Source organism: Nyctereutes procyonoides, unplaced genomic scaffold, assembly GCF_905146905.1.
Source record: "Nyctereutes procyonoides isolate TBG_1078 unplaced genomic scaffold, NYPRO_anot_genome, whole genome shotgun sequence".
NCBI lineage: Eukaryota > Metazoa > Chordata > Mammalia > Carnivora > Canidae > Nyctereutes > Nyctereutes procyonoides.
Window position 1 is genome coordinate 31,016,682 of NW_026575159.1, and position 21,231 is coordinate 31,037,912.

General features: G+C 51.9%; 1 protein-coding gene across 1 annotated transcript in view; it reads right to left on the reverse strand.

Annotated features, from left to right (window-relative positions):
• Positions 1-19,405, reverse strand: part of SLC45A4 (solute carrier family 45 member 4) — a 54,383-nt gene extending 34,978 nt beyond the window's left edge. The window contains exons 1-3 of the mRNA XM_055314128.1: positions 19,129-19,405; positions 5,697-5,795; positions 1,971-2,685 (exon numbers count right to left, since the gene is read on the reverse strand). Of these exons, the coding sequence (XP_055170103.1) occupies positions 1,971-2,223 (253 nt within the window). The 5' untranslated portion in view covers positions 2,224-2,685; positions 5,697-5,795; positions 19,129-19,405. The remainder of the gene's footprint in view (positions 1-1,970; positions 2,686-5,696; positions 5,796-19,128) is intronic.
• Between the last annotated feature and the right edge of the window lie 1,826 nt (positions 19,406-21,231).

Below are 21,231 nucleotides of genomic sequence, written 5' to 3' on the forward strand. Positions count from 1 at the left end.
CCAAGGAGTCTTTAGTGCCAGGGTTTTAAGCCAAAACACACATAACCCACCATGACGAAAATTTGGGAATAACAGCTCCCAAAACTGTACTTCTAGAACAACTTATTTCTCAGTAACCAGAGCTCCTGAACTCTACATTTGTCATCCTAACCACAAAGTGGTCTAGAAACTGGCTAATAGCACCCTATTTCTAATTGTAACCACCCCACTTAGTTATGACTGCTTTTGTAATGACCTCAACCATGGTGCCAAACCCAAGTCCTTATATGTTGAAGGGACAAAATAAATAAACGTCTGGTAAAGTTAACTGCCACCAGACTCCCGAGGTCTGGCCACAAAGCCAGGCTTCCAGTTTCTTGAGCTCCCTGAGCCCGATTCCCCGAGTGCCCTCAGCTCGCTCTCCACCAGGTCAGCCCAGAGCCCCCCGCACTGACAGGCCTCCCAAGCAGCCCAGTCTCCCTCGGAGGGTCTGCAGCCCCCCTACTCCCTCCTGCTCACGGTGCCCAAGCGGCTCTCGCTTGTCTGGCCGCTGCCCCGCCTCCGCACCAGGGGCAAGCTGTGCGAGCAGAGCCGCGACGTCCTGTCCCCCCTCAGTGCCCTGGCATGCGGTGGGCACCCACGGGCTGTAAAGAGCTTAACTGCAGAGATGACAAATACGGAGGGTGAAAGAACAAGAGTGACCTATGTGGCTCATGCTCCACCATCCCCAACTCTCCTAAAATGCTCTTAACCTTGTCTGAGGTCTTGTGAATCCTTCTAAGGATGTTTTTAAAGATGAAAAATAAAGCGGAGAGAAAAACATGTGGCATGACAGTAACTCAGTGCAGAGAGCACCAATCAAGGTGCTAAGAAGACGCAGGGGCGCAGGGCCTCCTGTAACTCGGAAATAAGCCCGAGCTTCAGCAGTACCGCCGGACACCTGCCACCACCAGACACCTGCCACTGCTGAGACGGGAAATGAAGTCTCCTCCCAACACGGTGACGGTGCGGTTCTGATCCTAATTGAAGGACCCCTGGGCTTCACTAACCGATCCCCAGACAGGGCCTAGTTAGCGTTCACCGCAACAGGAAACATTATGTTTGGAGAAGGAAACATTCCTAAAACAACCAAAATAAGCAGAAACAACACACCTGTGGAATCCTTGAACGAAACAGAGTATTTTAAATCGCTCAGCCCCTTATCCAGGGGTAATTTTCCAGCAGCTGGAAAATTAGATTTTCAAACTTCCTTAAACAACAGGGAAAATGAAACATGGACAGAATGCTTAGGGCCGAAGTTAGCACGTCAGTGTGTTCTCACACTGGGCTTCTACCGCTGAAGGTAACTCTGTGCACTCCAGGACTTCTCGATGTGCTCATCATTCAGCCACCGAAGTCCACACGAAAACTCAGATTTAAGTGCTCAACAACGAGAAGCTGGTAATATAGAACCATGTTATTCAGGGTTTTCTAGGCCAGGCCTCGTTCCAAGCACTCTCCTTGTGCCCAGCCAGGGGGTGGTCTGCAATCACAGACCATCCCCCCTTTCTGGGGAAGGAAGCTGAGGGACAGTCAGGGAGGTTCGCTGGCCTGCCCAGGAGGACATGGCGGCTGACCGTGTCCAGGAGGCAGGAACAGGGCAGGAGGACACGGCTGGTGACCATGTCCAGGAAGCAGGAACAGGGCAGGAGGTTCCCGGCACACCGGGATTAGCACATATCAAAGCTGACTACACACACACCAGTGCTCCGTGACCACTCGCCACAGCAGGTGCAACCTGGTCAACATCCAAGGACCACCCGCCTCCCCAGCCCTGCTTCAGAATGAGAGGGAAAAAAATGGCCAGAGTAGGTTGTGGGGAGCAAAGACCAGGTTGCTGGTTCCCAAGGTTCTTGACACTTTCCAGCCAGTGACGAGCTCCGTGTGCTGACGTCCACTCGGGAGTTCACACCACGAACACTGATGCTCAGTGCTAAGGACCGGGCACTTACCAATCTGCAGGAGGATCGGCGTGACCAACGCCGTCTCCATGGCGTAACAGAACTCCCTGCCAAACATCACGGCCCCGTGCATCACCCACAGGCGCACAGGGATCCGGTCTATGGACCCCTCGCTGATGGTCTCATCGTGGGTGTCCGCGCTTCCAGGCTTCTGCAGGTCCGGCAGGGGGACAGGCAACTCCTGAACTTGCATAGATTCCGAGTCGGCGTTTTGCGGGGCCATTCTCATTACCACCAAAAGCATATATGTATATGTGTGCGTGTGTGTGTATATATGTGTATATATATATATATATATATATATATATATACACGTGTGTGTATATATATATATTTCCTCTACCTATATAAATAATTACTATCGTGTATCTTTAAGGATAAATTAGAACGCCTTCTCTTTCTGCTTCAGTTGGGTTCCTCCGGCAAGTAACGCTTATATCCCTCTTTGTACAAATAGAGATCTCGCAACTTCTCACAATCGGGTGAGACACGCAGCAAAACAAAAGGATTTTTGGTTGGATTTTAAACATATGGCTTGCTGGTTTACTGTGAATTAGAGTTAAAAATCCATAATTGCCATTCAGTTAATACCAGTTTCATCATTATTATTGAAGAGGTGCTGAAGTTACTTTTCTTGCTACAGAGAGGTGGGAAGGTGACACAAAAAGGAGGTCCACCGTTGCTCCCCATCGAGTGACTGGTTGATCTGCAAAAGAGGAAAACAACCCAGCAGAGTCAGTCGGGGGCGGCCGCCATGTGGCCAACCCCCCCCCCTCCCCAGGCTGTCCAGGCGCTCCATGGACGGGTCCTCGGCCACCTGGAGACCCTGACCTCAGACCGCCGCGGCTCTCTGGTGCTTACTCGGGGTCAGCTGTGGACAAGACACTAATTCCTGGAGATGGCTTCTTGTAGAGAGCTAACCCTGGGGCAGGGGGGTAAAGACAACACCATGGTGGGAAGCCAGAGAGATGACGGCCAGACAGCTGGAGAGAGCTCAGCTTCTGCTCTTGAGCCGGCGAGAACCAGCAAAGAGCAGAGCTGTCAGCCTCCTGGGAGTGGGGATGGAGAGGCTGGGGAGGCAGGGAGGCTGGACAAAGGAGCAGGGATGCTGCCTGGGAAGTGGGAAGTGGGAGGATGGGTAGAGCAAGAATGGGGTGACTTGCCACCCTAAAGGGGGTGGGGGAAGGATGTTGAAAGTCCCCCCAAAAGCAGCCAAGTACGAGCGTGCGGGCTATCTACAGGGATGATCTTTGACCTTGGCAGGTTATAACTATAACTCTTTCTGATCATCAAATGAAAATCACAGCCCCTCTCCAGGGGAAAGGTACCTGCACCGCAAACTGAATATCCCGTCCAGGGGCTCACAAGCTCCTGACCCACATACAGCATTCCTGGTGGGTGGAACTCCTCAACCCACATTTCCACTGTCCTGGGCTCTGTGATGCATTCTCTACCCAGAGGAACACATCACAATAAAGCGTCCACTGCCTTGCAACTAACTAGACATTTCCCCGTAAGAAGGTTTTAGGAAAACGCAAGATAGGACTAAGGATGCAGGTCTGCCCATGCACTCGGCTGGACTCAGGCCTCCAGGCACTGGGGTTCTCCTCAATCCCAAGTGCATTAGACAAGGGGACCTGAAAATCACACAAATGGTGTTCCCATCTTACTTATTCTAAGGTAGGCCTGTGAAGTGCAATCTCACCGGATTTTCAACAACTGGTTTAAACAAAAATATTTCTAGTTAACAGTCACTGGACCAAACAAGATCTTAATTAGCTCCTTCTCCCTCCCCCACCCCAGGGATGGGCAACCAAGGGCAGCCTTCCCACAGAGCACCCCCACAGGGAGCCCCAGCCTCAGGCAAAGCAGGTCCTTCCTTCCCTCACCACGTCACCATTCCAGGGCTCCCTCAGGGCCCCTTCTTGCTGCAACGAGCATCCCTGAGGCCAGCAAGTCTGCATCCTGCCTGCACAGGTGCTTCTCATGTTCCCCAATGTTGCGACACTTCACTGACAATCCCTGTCCTCGAGACTGCTCTCCAACTTTCCAAGTGGCCCCTACCATATAACATCTCAATTAAAACATGGGGTTTGGGGGCACCTGGGTGGTTTGGTCAGTTAAGAGTCTGACTCTTGATTTCAGCTCAGGTCATGATCTTAGTTTCATGGGATCAGGCCTAGAATTGGGCTCCACACTGGGTGTGGAGCCTACTGGAGATTCTCCCCCTGACCCTCCCCCAGCTCGCTCGCTCTGGCTCTCTCTCAGAACCACAGGACAAAAACAAAACAAAAAACAACCAGGGTTTCTAACCTTAAATCTTTTTAGAAAACATATTATGAAACAACTTGTAACCTACAAAATAAAACAGTATCTAAAAACAAAATCAATCAGCATTAACAATTACCAACATCTGCACTCTCACTCCATCCCTATGTTCGGAGTGATTCCTGTCCTAAGAAAATAAAAGAGAAGAAAACTGTCAACCTGTCAAACCACAATATGGGTTCATGATTTTAAATGCTTTCTTCCACCAAATAAGATGGGTCATTTTTACGTGAAGGACGTGTATCCAGACAGGTTTCCAACACCCATGCTGATGACCAGGGGCTTGGGGGGCAGGAATGACAGTCATTTTCTTCTAAGAATCCTGGTGACCCACTTATGGGGCACACACAACCCTCGAGCTCCGTCCCAGCGCCCCCGACCCACAGCTGCAGCCGTCCCGACACCCACACCTGAAAAACGGCAGGCCCAGGCCAAGGCCATCTCAGCAGCAGCCAGGAATCAGGCGGCCGAGCTCGGTACTAAGTACACTGGAGCTGTTCCTAAGGCACTGGTTCTCCACCGGGGGCAATTCTGCACCTCCGAGGACACCAGGCAGCATCTGGACACATTTCTGGTTGTCACTTCCTTGGGTGGAGTCCAGGGACGCTGCTAAGTACGGCACCGTGGTAGAAAATGATCTGGCCGCAAGTATCAACTGTGTCGAAGTCGAAACACTCTGCTCGAAGGTTATTATTAAATAAATGTGAAAAAGTCTTCTCCAGAAATGCTGAAACACTACATTTTACATGATTACGTTTTGAATCCATCAACTGGGCCAGATGTGGCAAATTCCACATCACTGCCTCTTTGTGGAACCAAAACCAGGCGTTGCTCAAAGCGGACAGGAAAATGCAGATGGGCTCACGCCACCGTCTCCCAGCGCAGGAGGAGGTGGCCTCCGGGCTCCGGTTTGTGGCAGGAAGAAGAAAGGTGCCGGCTATTTCCTCTGGGGAGCCCCACAGAGACCCCCAGCTCGCTGCCACAGCCTCCTGCACCGAGTTCTGGTGGGTCCAGTCTGAAGACCCCTCTGCAGCCCAGCCCTCCCCGGAAGATGCGCTGCGGCCGTGCAGTGACCGTACCTGGTAACACGACCCTGGCCCGGGCAGGGAGAAGCTCCCACGGCAGGGGCCACCACCTGTGCTCCCCCGGCCCCACGGTGGGAGCCCGGGGCAGATCGCAGAAAGAGTGAATGAATACATGAATGAATGAATGACAGCCAGCTAACGTGCTGACCAGAATGTACCAGGGGCTGTGTGCGCTGGAAAGCCACCCCCCACCCGTGCCAAGCTCTCTCGAAGAGTCACACCCAGGGAAGCTGGGCGGCCGGCTACCGGGGTCAGGCTGCAGGGAAGCCCGCATGAAATGGCATGAGCGTGGCGTGGGGTTTACCTGTCATTCAAGGAGGCTAGGCATTAACACAGCTGGCTTCCCTTCCTCAAGCCGTGCAAACGCAGTGAATAGGTTTTACACAGGCAACTTCACTGTCATCTATATTGATGAAAATGACAAATAGCGTTAGCATCTTCAGTTAGCTTGACTCTAGGTAGCAGTTAGTAAATACAAGTCCATCGACATCTCGCAGCTCTACGGACTCACCCACGTTCGCGTTCTGAAGCCACGGCAGGAATGCCCACAGAAGTCAGCACAAACTCCCAGAGCGGAAGCCGCTTTCCAACCACTAACTTAGAAACGAGACTGAACTAACAAAACCTACTCCTGTTAGAGGACACTGGGGTTCCCCAAAGATCGGACTAACCTGGTTTACAGTCAGGCACCTTGAAGACAACACCCAACTGCTCAGCAGCAGCTTACACTGGGTGGAGACAGTTTCCAAACACTATGCAAATCCGGGGGGGGGGTGGTTTACAAGATTTTTAGGGAATGATAGAAGATACTTTGGGGATCCTCTCTTCCTCTCCCTCTGCCCCTTCTGCTCATGCTCACAGGTGCTCTCTCTGAAGTTCAATCATTAAAAAAAAAAAAAAAAAAAAAAAAAAGCCACAGTCGAGGGGTCCATGGAACCGGGAAGGTGTACCAGCCAACTCTGATACTGAGAGGTCAGGCTATGCACACAGGCTATAGGATGGCCAACTCGGCCATTCATTCCCAGTGAAAAACCTAGTGGGTACCTTTCACGTCTCAGATCCATATTCTCGTGTGTGCTGTCGGACGTCAGGACGCACTGTTCTCTTTTCACAGTGGCCATCGGATCATGTCAATAGGATTTATTGGTTAAGTTCACTCCCAGCACTGAGACTCCTCTTTGTCATACATCAAATTTCCATCAGTACTTGGGTCTGTTTCCCAGCTTCCTATTATGTCCGGCCAGCGCGCCTGTCTGCTCACGCCCAGTAACCCACTGCTCTAAGAACAAAGTGCGCAGGAGGTTCTAGACTCTGCTGAGGTCATACCCTCTCACTGCTTCATTCCCTAGCATCTCCCTGTTTATTCTTGCATGTTTGTTTATAAGCATATGAGCTCTAAGAGCTAGACTAGCTCAGGAAAAAAGATATTTTTTTTGCTGTTTTGTTTTGTTTTTAATTTCACTCATTTGACAGAGAGAGCATGCACATAAGCAGGGGGAGAGAGAAGCAGGCTCCATGCTGAACAGGGGGCCTGACTGGATCCCAGGACCCCAGGATCATGATCTGAGCCAGAGGTAGGTGCTCAACCGACTGAGCCACCAAGGCGCACCTGTTGCTATTCTTACTGTGATTCCATTAATTGTGAGGGTTAGCTGGGGGAGCTGCCATCATAGACTGCGGGGTCACCAATCCGGGAAGGAGGGCTCTCTCTTTGTCCCACACTACCTCAGTGTCTCTCAAGAAATTTCATGCTCCTTTTTACAGATTTTGCACATTTCTAGTTAAGTTTCTTCCTAACGGTTTTATCTTTTTATTTGTGGCCACTGTATATGGGATTTTCTTTTCCCTTATATTCCAACTGTTTAGTAAGCCTACAAGCAGACCAGTAGGCATTGTTTGTTCATTTGCTCAGCTGTAACTTACATGCAGTGAAAACGTGCCACGTTCTATCGATTCTGACAAATTTATATCGACACAGACCATTTCCAGTACTCTGGCAAGTCCCCGAGTGTCCCTTCCCCTGCAATTAAGGCTAATGATCTTTACATTTTAATTTGGTGATCTAATTCTTTAAGTGCCTGCGAATGGACAAAAAGGCTATCACCGAGTTAACGACAAACCTACCAACCATTACCAAGCGACGTATAATCCCCAGCTTGGGCTAACACAGGATTATGTTCCAAAGTTCACGTGTGCATTGCTTGGAACCTGATCATCGGCTCCTCGGAGACAGAACCCAGGGTCCCTCCCGGTGTGAACTGAACTCAATCACAGCACTTGTTCTGGAGCGAGGCACAAGGACCCATGTGGCATACGGCTGCACCTGTCCTGGGTACCAAACCTGAGATGGTCTCCCCACACTTGTTCTATTTCTAGTGCCCTTTCCATGGAGACTCCACAAGACAAGGAAATGAAAGAAGCTGAGGAAAAAAAAAAGAAGAAGAAGAAGAAGAAGAAGAAGAAGAAGAAGAAGCAGCAGCAGCAGCTGAGAAGAAAAGGCAGGAGCACAGGGGGCAGGTGCACAGGGCGGCTCTCCCATCAGCCAAGCGCCAGGGTGAGGGTGCATCATCCCCGAGGAAGGCAATCAGACGATGTCAAACCAGGTTTCCACTGTCCACAAAGCTCCTATTGCAGGCAGACTGTTTTCTTTGAGGAAGCTATTTTACGTAAACGGTAGAACATTAACCAAAATAACTAAACCATTACAATAAAACATCTTATGAACATTCTTTTGAAGGACCTAACTTATGAGGCCACGCTAAACCCTGACAAATACACTGAAACAGCTTCAGGAGAAAAGACTGGTTTGCTCCTTCCCCAAAGCACGGGCAAGGATGTGCTGCAAAGAGCCTCCTCTGGAGCTGTTGAAAAACGTGAAGCTTAAGCCATGACTTATTCCAGCATTATCCAACTGGAAGACCAGAAACACATTTCAGACAGGTTTTCCCCTAGCAGAGAAAACGCGCTTCCCTCCGCGGGGACTGTCGCCACGTTCAGGGACAAGGACCTGGGTAGGATTTGCAGATGCACTTAGACCAGTGAAACTACCATTGTTCCAATCAACAACTTCCTCTATTGTCCTGTTTCTAATTTAAGGGTAACCGATGCCAGAACATGTGACTTCCTACAATTTGCTCTGTGGAAAGCCGGCTGTTAACGGAATGCCATCAAAAAGTTAACTGCGGAGCAATCTCAGGCCCCACCAGCTTCAGTTCAACTTTGAGGTTCTATCCATCTCCTGGAAATCGGTCAGAGAGGCGTTAATGCGCGCTTGCGACACGCCTCGAACACGTCCCAGCTGCCTCCACACCCCCCAATGCACAAAGGCACACGTGTGCGCCCTGGCAGCACCTGGGCACCGGGCGCACAGCGAATCCGAGACGGTGGCTGCTTCATGGCCACAGCTGTTTGTTTTGTGCACCCATCTAAAACCAGGCATCCACACCCTCGAGAAAATCCACTGCAACTACCAACATTCCTCTTGCAACGTCATCAATTGTTAACCTCCGACGTGCGTGCCGAATAGCGACGGGCACAGTGCTCTCCATCACCACCAGCAGCACGCCTCCCTCTCACCAGACGACCACGGCCCAGAACGCTACCTGACACACGACACAGAAACCAGGGGAAGCCAAACGAAGGCCAGCATCAGCTTTTAGAGCAAGAGTCTAAAATGACGTAAAATCGATCAAGCAAGTTCAAAGTATCCCTGGTAAGAAAGAAGCATTCCAGCGAATCTGTTTGTAAGGTTATTTCCTGAAAAGCATTTAAGAAATCCCACGGACTTCCAACATAAAATCAATGTTCTATCAAGAGACAGACATGACACAGATTGAGAGAAAATATTTGCAAAAGGCACATCTGCTAAAGGACTGTTCTCCAGAACACACAGCACACGCGACAGTAAGAAAATGAAGACAAGGCACCCAAAGAGACCGCTCAGGAAAGATGCACGACAGCAAGGAATCACGTGGAGAGATGCTCCACGCCACGTGGCATCAGACACCCGTAAACTACAGCTACATCCCACTACACCCCTATGAGGATGGCCAAAATCAGGGCACAGCCACCAGATGCCGGCGAGGACGTGGAGCAACAGGGCTGCTCGCTCACGGGAGTGCAGGATGGCGCAGCCACTTGGGAAGACAGTGTGGCGGTTTCTCACCATCTAGACACGCTCTTCCCAGGTGATCCAGCAGTCCTGTTCCCTGGTACTTACCCTAAGGAGGTAACACCTTATCTCCACACAAGAACCTGCATGTGGATGTCTAGTTTTATTATTACTTGCCAAAACCTGGAAGCAACCACGGCGTCCTTCAGCAGGTAGATGTTTAAATCCTCTGTGGTCTGCCCAACGGAATGTTATTTAGTGCTAAGAAGACATGAGCTCTCAAGCCAGGAAAAGACAAGCAAGAACCTTAAACACATATCATATCATTAAGTGGAAGAAGCCAATCCCAAAGGGCTGCTCCCTGTAGGATTCCAACCACAGGACATTCTGGAAAAGGCAACACTATAGAGACAGTAAAAAGATGGGGAGTAAAGTGGGGTGGAGTGGAGATCGGGGGGGGGGGGAGCAGAGGGATTTGGGGGCAGTGAAACTACTCTGGAGGGTACCATAATGGGGGACACACGTTGCTACACACCTGTCAAAACCAAAGATTATCCAAGAGCAGGGGTGAGCCCTAAACCATGGACCCGGGGTGGTGAGGACACATCAGCACAGGTTCACCAGCTCTAACACACGCCCCACTCTGCTGGGGGAGGTGGATAATGGGGGAGGCTGGCTGTGCAGGAGGATGAGGGTATGCAGAACACCATCCTCTATGCTCACTTGGCAGTAAGCTGAAAAATAGTTTACGAATAAAAAGTAAGTGTCCTTTCCATTAAAAAACAAAACAAAACAAAACAAAAATATCTGACAAGAAAGGGTTCCAGAGGTGGTCATCCCGAATGTGCCGGCTTGGGGAATTACTTTCTTATGTGTGAAATTACCTTCCTCTAGGTATTATGGTGTCACCTGCAGAAACCCAGCCTGGTCTCCTCTGAATCAATGTGCCTCTATGGTCTAGGAAATGTGAGCTCAAGGATAATAAAATTAAGATATATTGAAAATGGGGAGGGAGGGTACCTGCATGGCTCAGTCCATTAAGTGTCTGCCTTCAGATGGGGTCATGATCCGAGACCTGGGATCCAGCCTCGCGTAGGGAGGGTGGTCCCTGCTCTCCCGTGGCATCTGCTTCTCCCTCTGCCCCTCCCCTTGGCTCGTGCTCCCCACCCCCAAATAAATAAAATATTTTAAAAAATAAATAAATAAGGCTTGTGACGTTGTGGTTATCCCCAAAGAACACACAGCCTCTGTGGCTGCTGTGACCCCCAACAAACTCCCATGCTACTGGATCAGGAGCTGGGGCCTCTGAAAGGGATCAGGTCATGAGGGTGGAGCCCTCATAAATGGGATCAGTGTCCTCACAAGAGACACCCCATGGCTCTCTGGCTCCTTCCAAGTTGATGACACAGCAAGAAAACGTGTATGAACCAGGAAGCAGGCCCCGAAGACAGACAAGTGGTCAATCTGCCAGCACCTTGGGCTGGACTTCCCAGCCACCAGAACCTCAGGGAGTAAGTGCCCACTGTTGAGGACACCGCAGCCTGTGGGGTTGGTAGGCTGCCCCAGTGGCCAAGACCACACGCATCAGTGGGAATCAGGCCACCCTGGGGGGCTCATTTACAAATGTCGATGCAGGCCTCCACCTGGTCCACAGAACCAGTTCTCTGGAGAGGGACCCAGGACTCTGCACTACGACACACACTCACAGGACAGCCAAGTGTGACACTCTCAGTGGGCCCGAGGACCACGGCTGGGGTATGCGGCACAGTCATTAACTGCATCCCTTTTCACTCGAGTGTCCAGGTCTGGGCAGCGCCTTGCCACTCTGGAGACAAATGATCAAAAGTTTCACTAGGACTTAAAACCTTTTCATAACCCAGCCTTTGAGTGTCTTGTGTCACAAGACCCAGTTGAGGACACTTCTGAGACCAAACACAACACACGTCAGACCGGACATCAATTTTTATTTGACTCCTTTTGATCAGCTTGCTGTGACTTGATGTCGGTCAAGGGGGAGGAGAGGAGAGAGATGTGTGTGTACACACTTTTCTAAGTATTAACAGACTCAAGCAAAGGAAATGTGGAAAGAGGCCCCCCTGGGAGCTAAGGGGATGAAAATATTGCTACACTGTTAACAAGTCAGTCTAATTAAAGTGTTTCTCAATGGATTCCCATCCCAGAGCAAGCAGGAGGGGCCGATCCCTGGACCTCCAGCATTCCTCCGGGACCACTCCTGTGTGGACCATATTGCCTGGCCCTATACAACTCGAACACACACCTACCCCCCTCCCGTACACCTCCAGTAGAAGCCCAGGTCAGGATGCTCCCTCCGCAGGCACCCAGGACATCTGACTGTTCAACATCACGACCCCACCCCCACTGCATGCTCCCAGAGGTGGGGACAGTTCCCAGCTGCCCATCTACTTTCATGTCCACCTGCAGGACTCAGAGCTCCCTGCTTCCAGGACCCTGGTGGCACGATGTCCTCTGGGCTGGCCAGGCCCCTCTGCTTTTCCTTCAGCTCCCATCAGTCTGGGACCCTTCTCCCCACTGTGGCACCCTGGTCCGGGGAGGAGCATTTCCTCCTGGAGGCAGGCAGCCTGAGCACACAGCAGGCAGGAGGCACCCACCCGAGGGCAGGATGGCTCAGATCACCACTGGGTGGCCCAGCACCTAGCCAGTGCAGGCACTCAAGTGGCTGGAAAGAAATGAATTCATGAGCACTAGAGGGAGAGGACCAGACCAACCTATAATTACTCCATTAAATAAAGAAAACCAATTTTTAGTAATGCTTCCCTTTTAGAGAAAAGAGCAAGCTAAGTGCAGAGCTCAAAGCAAATCCCTCTCCCTTCTGAATAGGAAGCAGAAACCAGTGTGTCAATGCTAATGAATAGTCGAGATGATTTTAATGCCTTAAAACTGGCATATTGCAATTCAAGTAAACTTTCAAATGTACACACTACTTAAGGTGTTATTTTTTTTCTACAAAAAGCACCACACCCTCCAAAGAAATCGCAGCAGCTCACAATTTCACACGTAGGTGGAACTTCTCAGGAATTCCTATGCTTTAATGAAACGGCACAAGTCCAGGGGCTCCCAGAGCATAAAACACCGCACGGCCACAATTCACATGCAGCATCCTCCAGACCACCACCCCGCCACCTGCCGGGGCTTCTCAGGGCTGAGCCTGATGCCCGTGCAGTCTGGCAGACTCATCCCAGCCCAGCGGAGGCCTCCCAGCTGGGCCTGCATTCTTAGCAGATCATAGGCACCAAAAAGCCTTCCCAGCACAGGGGCTCCCCGGTCCCCCTGTGAGAAGCAGGCAAGCCACTGCTGGCTCCCACTGCCCCAACCCGAGCTCCACTGTGGCTAGAAGCAGCCTCCTGCACTGGGCTCTCCGGCCCATCACAAGATTTGTGACCCCCAAGGGTAGGCGGGGATCGGGACGAGGGGACACAGCAAGGGGACAGGCGAAGTCATCTCAGGCTCTGCGCTAAATCAGAGGCCCCAAATGCAGCCCTCCCTACAAAAGGTTCAAACAGCACCATGACTCACGGCCGTCGTCACCCTGCATGCTGGTGTAACCATGCACATGTTGGCAGGGCAAGACAGCAGGAGCAGAGTCCTCCTGGCAGGGCACAGACCTTCCAGATGCAGCACAAGGTACTGACGGAAAAGCTGCTGAGCCACATGACAAACACTATCTACTCACGGGGTCCCAGAGCTCTTTTGCTGAGCACACCCAATTCCAGAAGCCACTCTGTAGGGCCGCGGCACCAGGGCACAGCTACAGGTTCCTCAGGTTGCTGGCCTGCCTCGGTATCCAGGCCCCACATCTCTTAAGTAAGACACAGCAGGATGCTGGAGTGAATCAAATGGGAGCAAACAGCAAGCACCCCTTTAACTCCCTCCTGACCCCATTTCCAGGAGCCGCGCATGGTAGGGGGAGAGGGTGCTGCTGGGGAAAGCCCTGGTGTGCCTGAACCCAGCACCACCGAGGGCAGTGTGTCCCAACAGGACCTCCTCCCTCGGGGCAGCGGCCACCCTGCACCATCTCCCAGCACAGGCCCCCGGAGTGAATCAGCAGGACGATACACTAGAGCTAAATGGGCAGACTCGACCAACAGTCTGCGTGACTGTATTTTCAATGTTGGATCAAATCAAAGTACTTATTCTTCCTAAATTTTAAGGGGCAAGGCATTAGGATCCACATCAAGCCCCTCTCTAAACCGAATCCCTCTGTATCTTGCACTATCAAGCTGTTAAAAAAAATAAAATAAAACAAGCTGTTACCTAACGTGAAGAACACAGCCAGCATCCAACCCTCAGAAAGCAAGCACAGGTCCGTTTAGGAGATTACGCTGAAATGAGGACAGGCTGCCCCCAGCAGTAGGCAGATAATACTCCCCACGACATTTGCCTTATGCTAAACTGCAGTGACTTTCTCAGGTGACTTTTTACCTCTGACCTTTTATATCCGTTTCCCCAGATTTGCATCATCAACTCAGCAGGATGGGTTTTGTTTTTCAATTAAAAAGCCGCAAGTGGTTTCCTTCCCCCTGCCCTCCTCCTAAGTGTGCCTGGCGAGCCGCTGGAGTCCAGCAGCTCTGGCTGCCATGGCAACGAAAGCGTGCGTCCACCGCGCGGCTCCGGGACCCTGGTGAGCGCAGGGCAAGCCGGCCTCCAGCCGCCTGAAATGCCAGGAGGGCAACCACTGCCAAGGCCCGTAGTATTTCTCTGAATCTGCGCCGTCTTCGGCTAAGGGCTGAGCCAGGCATGAAGGAACTCTTCTCCAGGCCATGGCAAAATGAGAGGCAGGCAGGCCGCGGGCTGCCTCGGACACTCGTAAGCACCAAACGGTCTTGAAAAAAAATGAAAAATATAAGCTCCTCCCATTACATACATGTAATTAAGGACTGACCTCAGAGACAGGCACAATGAAGGAGCACCACCACTACAGCTGCCAAGCAGCGATGAAACCTTCCGGTGGCATTTATATTAACACCAAACCAAAGCGTCTCCGGGTTCTGCAGTCATCCTTGGGCAAAAAAGGAGGCAGGGCCACGGGAGTGACCGGGAAGCGACTGTCTAACAGCATGGAATTACTTAAATTATGGGCCAGGGGAGGTGAACCTAAAAGGCCAGCATATTTGAGAAGCAGTAAAATGAACACTAGCTTTCTTTAAATAGGTGAAGTTTTCCTTAATGAGTAGAACTTACATGTGCTTTTCTTTTTTAAAAAAGATTTTATTTATTCATGAGAGTCAGAGAGAGAGAAAGAGAGAGGCAGAGACACAGACAGAGGAGAAGCAGGCTCCATGCAGGAGCCTGATGTGAGACTCGATCCGGGGTCTCCAGGATCACACCCTGGGCTGAAGGCAGGCGCCAAACCGCTGAGCCACCCGGGGATCCCTTACATGTGCTTTATTGTGGCCTGAGGTTAAATGTACCCGCATTTCCTAAGAAGTAAAAGGACAGCTACAAAACCAGCATTCTGTCCCCCCACCTGAGGCCAGAGATGCAAGTCAGCAGGTATACAGATGGGATGGGTCGCGTATGCACCATTCATGAGACCGCATGTGTTGCTGAGGCACTAAAAACATGGTCTTTTGAGCGTCTAGGCGCTTCATAAACCCCTCCATCTTTGAACCCCTTTGCAGCACCTAGTTGGTTTTACATCAAGGAAAACATGGTCCCAGGCTCCAGTTCAGAGGCCCAGGGAAGGCACAAGCAGAGGAAGGGAGGGCCGGGGGCTGGGGGTGGGAGGGCCAGGGGCAGGGAGGGCCCGGCAGCCACTTCCCCTGCCCCTCCAGTCCCTGCTCAGGGAAGTGGCTGGGAGCAGAGACAAGCTCTCAGAGAAGCAGGGAGGGGGGACGGGAGCCTCCCCCCAGTTCCTCTACAGCGTAAATCAGACTCTACCTCTACAGACATGAATGACCCCTTAACCTGGAAGTCCCCCAATTTTCTGTGACGAAGAAACCCAGGCTGGTATCTAAGTGACTACCCGTTGTGCTGTCTGGAGAAGTCCACTATTTGGAACCAGGGCTTCCTTGGGACTCCCCCCAGCTCAAGTGCTCAACCTAAGGATTATCCCCATGCAATTACTGATGATGGTCCTGGCACCATTAAAAGGACTTCTGGGGATCCCTGGGTGGCGCAGCAGTTTGGCACCTGCCTTTGGCCCAGGGCGCGATCCTGGAGACCCAGGATCGAATCCCACATCGGGCTCCCAGTGCATGGAGCCTGCTTCTCCCTCTGCCTGTGTCTCTGCCTCTCTCTCTCTCTCTCTGTGACTATCATAAATAAATAAAAAATTAAAAAAAAAAAAAAGACTTCTGAAAAACTGAAGCTGTGGTCACTTCGTATCCAAAGTCTGACAATGTGAATACCCTTTGAGCCTGTAGCTCCCTCTTCGGAACTCATCATAAGGCTACAAAGGCACAGGCATGCTGATCACACCACTAGGAAACCTGAAGCATCCATTAATAAAGTGTGGTGCACCCACACACAAATCACGCTGCGTGACTCTTTGCTGAGATGGAAATAGACCTAATATCAAGTGCAAAAAGCAGATTATAAATCAAGTACACATTATGATCATAATTAAGTTTTTTTAAAAAGGTACAGAAGCACAGAAAAAGGAGTCACTTCAGGGTGATTTACAGTTACAGTCTTTCTGCTTCTGTGGGACCTAATTGTATTTTTAATTTAAAAAGAAACAGGGCACCTGGGTGGCTCAGTCGATTGAATGCCCAACTCCTGATTTTGGTTCAGGTCATAGTCTCAGGGTCGGGATGATGGAGCCCCACATCGGGCTCACCAGGAGTCCAGGAGTTGGCTGGGGTTTCTCTCTCTCCCCCTCTGCTCCTCGCTCTCCACCCCCACCACCACTTGCACATGCTCTCTCTTAAATAAAGAAATCTTTAAAAGAACAACAATAAAAAAAAAAAACAACAAACATAAGGTAAATTACTTTTAAAAATGGATTTTCTGGTTGTCCTCTCCAAATGCAGAATAAGACCTTGCCGTGTGGCGGGACATTCAGGAGTGTTTGTTTTGCAACCAAAGTCAAATCTCAAAAGGCCCAGGCGGTGCCAACAGAGGCAGGTCTGAAGAGCCGCCTATGGATGCAGAGCTACTGGCAGGTCCACTTAATTAGTACAGATTCAAAGCTAATTACCAGGAACCAGCTCAGAGCTTCTCCCAGTCTGCTCTCGACATCAAAGACGCAGACTGCGCTCTAACCCCACCCAGGCGAGCAGCAGACCCCTCACATGTTTGGTTGCATGGAGACCATCCGTTCCTACCGTTCCCCTGGCTGGCTCTGCCACGAGCACCTACCCCGCCATTTCCTAACACATTCCCATGGCTTTCCAGTCCACACAGCACCTACTTTACCCCTCCCTGCAACTCCTATTCACTGCCGACTTAGCCTTCTCCCCACCGGACTCAAGCCAAGCATCCACCCTTACCAACACAGCCACCTGCTCTGGTCAGCACAGATTCTGTGTTTCAGGGTGCTCCTGGGTCAGCCGGCCTACCAGGCCCTGCGCCCATCAAGGAGAAAGGCGTCGACTGCTCTTTCCTCTTCTGAGGTGAGAGGCAAGACAGAGAAGTCCTGTGTCAAGGTCTGAAATAGGCCCTTGTGGGGTTAAGAATCTCTGATCTTGTCCAGGTGATGTAGAGCATCCTTCCCTGCCTGCGACCCAGTCAGCACTGGGCTCCGGAGGCCACAGGCCTCGTGTGTGTTTCTCAGCTGACAGCACCAAGAAGCACCTCTCCCACTCATCAATCTGTGGGTGCTGACGTCCCCCGGCCTCTCAGCACTGCCCTCTGGGACTGGATTATCGTCTGCGAGCCAGCAGAAGGCTGCCTCCAGCCAGTGCAGAGAACGTGGCCAAGAACAGCAGCGGGATCAAGCCCGGGCCTCCCTGAGCGATGGGAAAGCCCAGATTCCCCAGATGCCTGCCATGCAGGTGCGCGCCAGCGGGGCCAAGCGTACCATCTTCCCTCGCAGACAGTGCAGATCCACGCGCAGGAAGTCCAACGTGGCCCTCGCCTCCCCTGCACCACTCTGGCAGAGGGGCAGGCTCCCCCTAAAGCTGACTCAAGTCAGATAACCACTGGAATGTTCGACTGAGGAGGCAGAGAGAATCCCCAACGCCTTTCCCCAGAGGCGAATACCTGGCCACTGGGCTGGTCAGGAGCTCGTGAAACTGAAGCCCCAGGAATGTCATTAAAACGAAGCTACTCCAGGGTCCCCTGGGTGGCTCAGCGGTTGGGCGGCTGCCTTCAGCTCAGGTCGTGATCCCGGGACCCAGGACTGAGTCCCACATCAGGCTCCTTCGAAGAGCCTGCTTCTCCTCCTCCCTCTGCCTGTGTCTCTGTCTCAGTCTCTCTCTCTCTCATGAATAAATGGATAAATCTTAAAAAAAAAAAAAAAAAGCTACTCTGGGCACAATGGACTTCTCACTCAGATACATAAACTGATGGTATTTTGCTTTATGTAAACTCAGCCCGAGAGGAGGACCCGGGTGTGCTCCCACAGGCAGACACCATGTGTGTGAAACGAATGGGGTAAAACAGATTAGACTGTACATCTACTGGAGATAAATGACAATGCACAAAACAGTCACTTTCCCTCCGAGATCAGCTACACTGCAACCCAGCCCTGCATCTCCCTCGGACCTTGGGGGACTTCTATTCCCACAGCCAGAGTCCTGGATGGTGACAGCACCAACCCAGGACCTTCCTGCTTAGGACCATTTCCCCCTGGGAAGACAAAGAGGTTCTGGAGATGGATGGTGCTGACGGTGCACTACGTTGTGAATGTGCGCTCAGGCCACACCACTGTACCCTCAACAATGGTTACGGTGGTAAATTCTATTAGGTGTATTTTGCCAAAAATAAAAGGACAATAATGCAACATGAAGAACACATCTAGAAAATGATCTGGGAAGTCATACTAGCAAGGAAGTGGGCTTCCTGTCCCTGTAGGGCCTCAGAGCACACCCCCAAACAATTCGGCCAGCCACCAATGTCTGGGCTTCACGGGCGCGGCAGGAGTCCCAGGACACCCTGCCCCCCAGCACTGCTGCCACCGCCGGCAGTTCCCACTCAGGGCATGAATCAGGAGGGAGGCAGGCAGAGACACACGTACACACAGAGACAGAGACACAGGCAGCCGGAGCCCGGCAGAGAAGAGCAAGTCAGCAGGACAGAATGAGTCAGCCGATGGAGGAGGAAGTACTGGTCCCTATGTTCCCCAATGTTCCCCCCGGGGCACACACAGGACTCCGCAGGCGCCAAGAGTCAGGCCCCGGGCCTTCCCGGGCGCCCGTGTGACCTCTGCTAGGCGCCCATCGTACATGTCACCCCCCCACCCCGGGGGCAGCCCACCCTGGCCCCTCTGCCCCCGCACAAGGCCAGGTGCACCAGCCCCAACCGGCCTGACACCCCGCCCTGGGCGCCCTCAGCCCCGGGGACAGGCTGCCGGCCATGGCGGAAGCACTGTGACACTCCGCAGGACCCGGACTTCTCCGGCACCGCTCCTCCCGCCTCCTGCCCAAGCCCACCCGGCCCGGCACTGGTCCCCTTGGCCCCCAGGGCAGCAGCAGGTGCTTACCACTCCAGAGTCAGAGAGGGCTGCGGGAGGAGGAAACAGGCTCTGGAGGGATCCGGGATGCAGCTCCTTTTATTGAAAAGTAACCCCCACAGGAAAGATTTTACTTCATTTTTTAAGGAAGAAGTTTCACTCTCCGTGTTCTCCCTCAGACCTGAGATCTCCTGAGCAGGCGAACAATACCGCGACCCGTTCTGGCTACATCTACCTCGCTTGTTCTCCGGGTGAGGCCAGTGTTCCCTGTGGAAGGAGGCACCCCCAGTTTTAAAGAGACAACTCATAAAGAGGCAGGGCGGGCTCCAAGCAAAGGTCCACATTCCTGAAAAGCCTGCCAGCCATAAAATGAGTTAACACCTGAATGTATTACAGCCTGAGCCGCCCAGGTCTCCCCTCCCCCAGCAGGGGCCAAAGGACCGCCAGTAAAAAACAAAAACCACAGGGATAAAAGATCTCTTTGCGAAGACAGCCAAAACAATTCCATCTGTTAACAAAAACTAACTGTTGAATTAAAGGTTGCAAGTTCAAACACAATCTGGCTATTGTAAACAGTGCCTCAGTTTATCAAAGCAACAATAACACTCTTTCAGGGATTGATAGAGTTCTCCACAAATACTCGCCCTCCAGCATTTTTAAGATACTTTGCAGGATAAATATTAGCTTGAGACTTGCCTACAGGAGAAGTGAAAGCTGCCAAAGAAGCAGTTCTAAAAAAAAAAAAAAAAAAAAAGAGCGGCTTCAGCCAGAGGGCAGGGTAGCAAGCTGCCCGTGGCTGATGGGAAGGAGACTGGGCCCTTGCCCTGCACCGTTGAGCGCTGTGCCAAGGCAGGGCGGCCAAGCCCCTGGTACCCCACCCGTCCCGGGGCCGCCTAGGAGGGCAGGGCTGCAGCTCTGTCTCCAGATCGAGGGCACAGCGCCAGGCACTCCACAAACAAACCACTTGGCATACAGAAAGACCTGGAAAATAGAGTTAATTAAAAGGAGAGATTTTAAGATAATTGTTGGGATGGAAAAGAACAAGGAGCATCATAACTTCAATCGGATTTAAACTTAATTTCCTGAAAGACAGTTACGTCGGCTGGGTAGCCTACTGTAGAAAGCCAGGGGATAGCGGGCCCTGCCATCAGCAGCTGGCCCCCAGGTGCCAGGCTGGGTGGGCAAGCGGCATGTTTGTGCTGCCAATACCCCAGCGGACATCTGAGTAAGATGTCACTTACCCTTCACCTGTGGGGGGGGGGGCTTTTTATTTTAACACAGTAGCTTGCAACTCAATAGGAGCTGGAAGCAAAGTCAGAACAAAGCCAGCCACCACATAGGTGACACGCGGGTGACACACAAGTCTTTCCCCCCAGCAAGAGACCGCTCAGGGAGACCGCTGGGTGTGGGGCTCTGCGGAGCCAGGTGGGCGGGAGGGACTGAGCACCTGTGGATCGCAGCCTTGGCCACCACAGGCCCTGGGCTCTGGACCTTGACTCCCACCCCCTTAATCTTTCAAGGCCACCCTCGGTTCTCGCACTCCTCTGAAACAGAGCAGCGTGTAATGCTGCTCAAAACAAGTTCTGCTTTCTCCCAGGCCTGCAGACAGCGGGGTGGAGTGACGGGCCGTGCGATGTCCCCAATCACTGAGGTCCTCAATCACTAACTGGGTCGCTCGTGACTGCACTCAGACGTTCAGCCCTCATGTCCCCGTCTACAATGGGAATGACACCTCCAGATCATGCAGAGGACCAGGTAGTACGAGGATCACCACGGAGCCCAAACCCTGCAGGTTCTCGGCAAAGGGAGCAGCTGCCACCACCCTCAACCCTCTGCAGTAGGACAATGGTTGCCTATGCCTATGTCTGGATAAGATAGTCTTGAAAACTTCCTGGGTGGGGCCGCCTGGGTGGCTGAGTCTGTTAAGCCTATGCCTTCAGCTCAGGTCATGATCCTGGGGTCCTGGGATCGAGTTCTGTGTCGGCTTCTCCCTGTCTCTGCTCATTCCCCTCTGCTCCTGCTCTGTCTCTCCCTTTCTCTGTTATGCAAATAAAATCTTAAAAAAGAAAGAAAGAAAGAAAAGAAAGAAAGAAAGAAAGAAAAAGAAAACTCCTAAAACGCCTGAATGGCTTA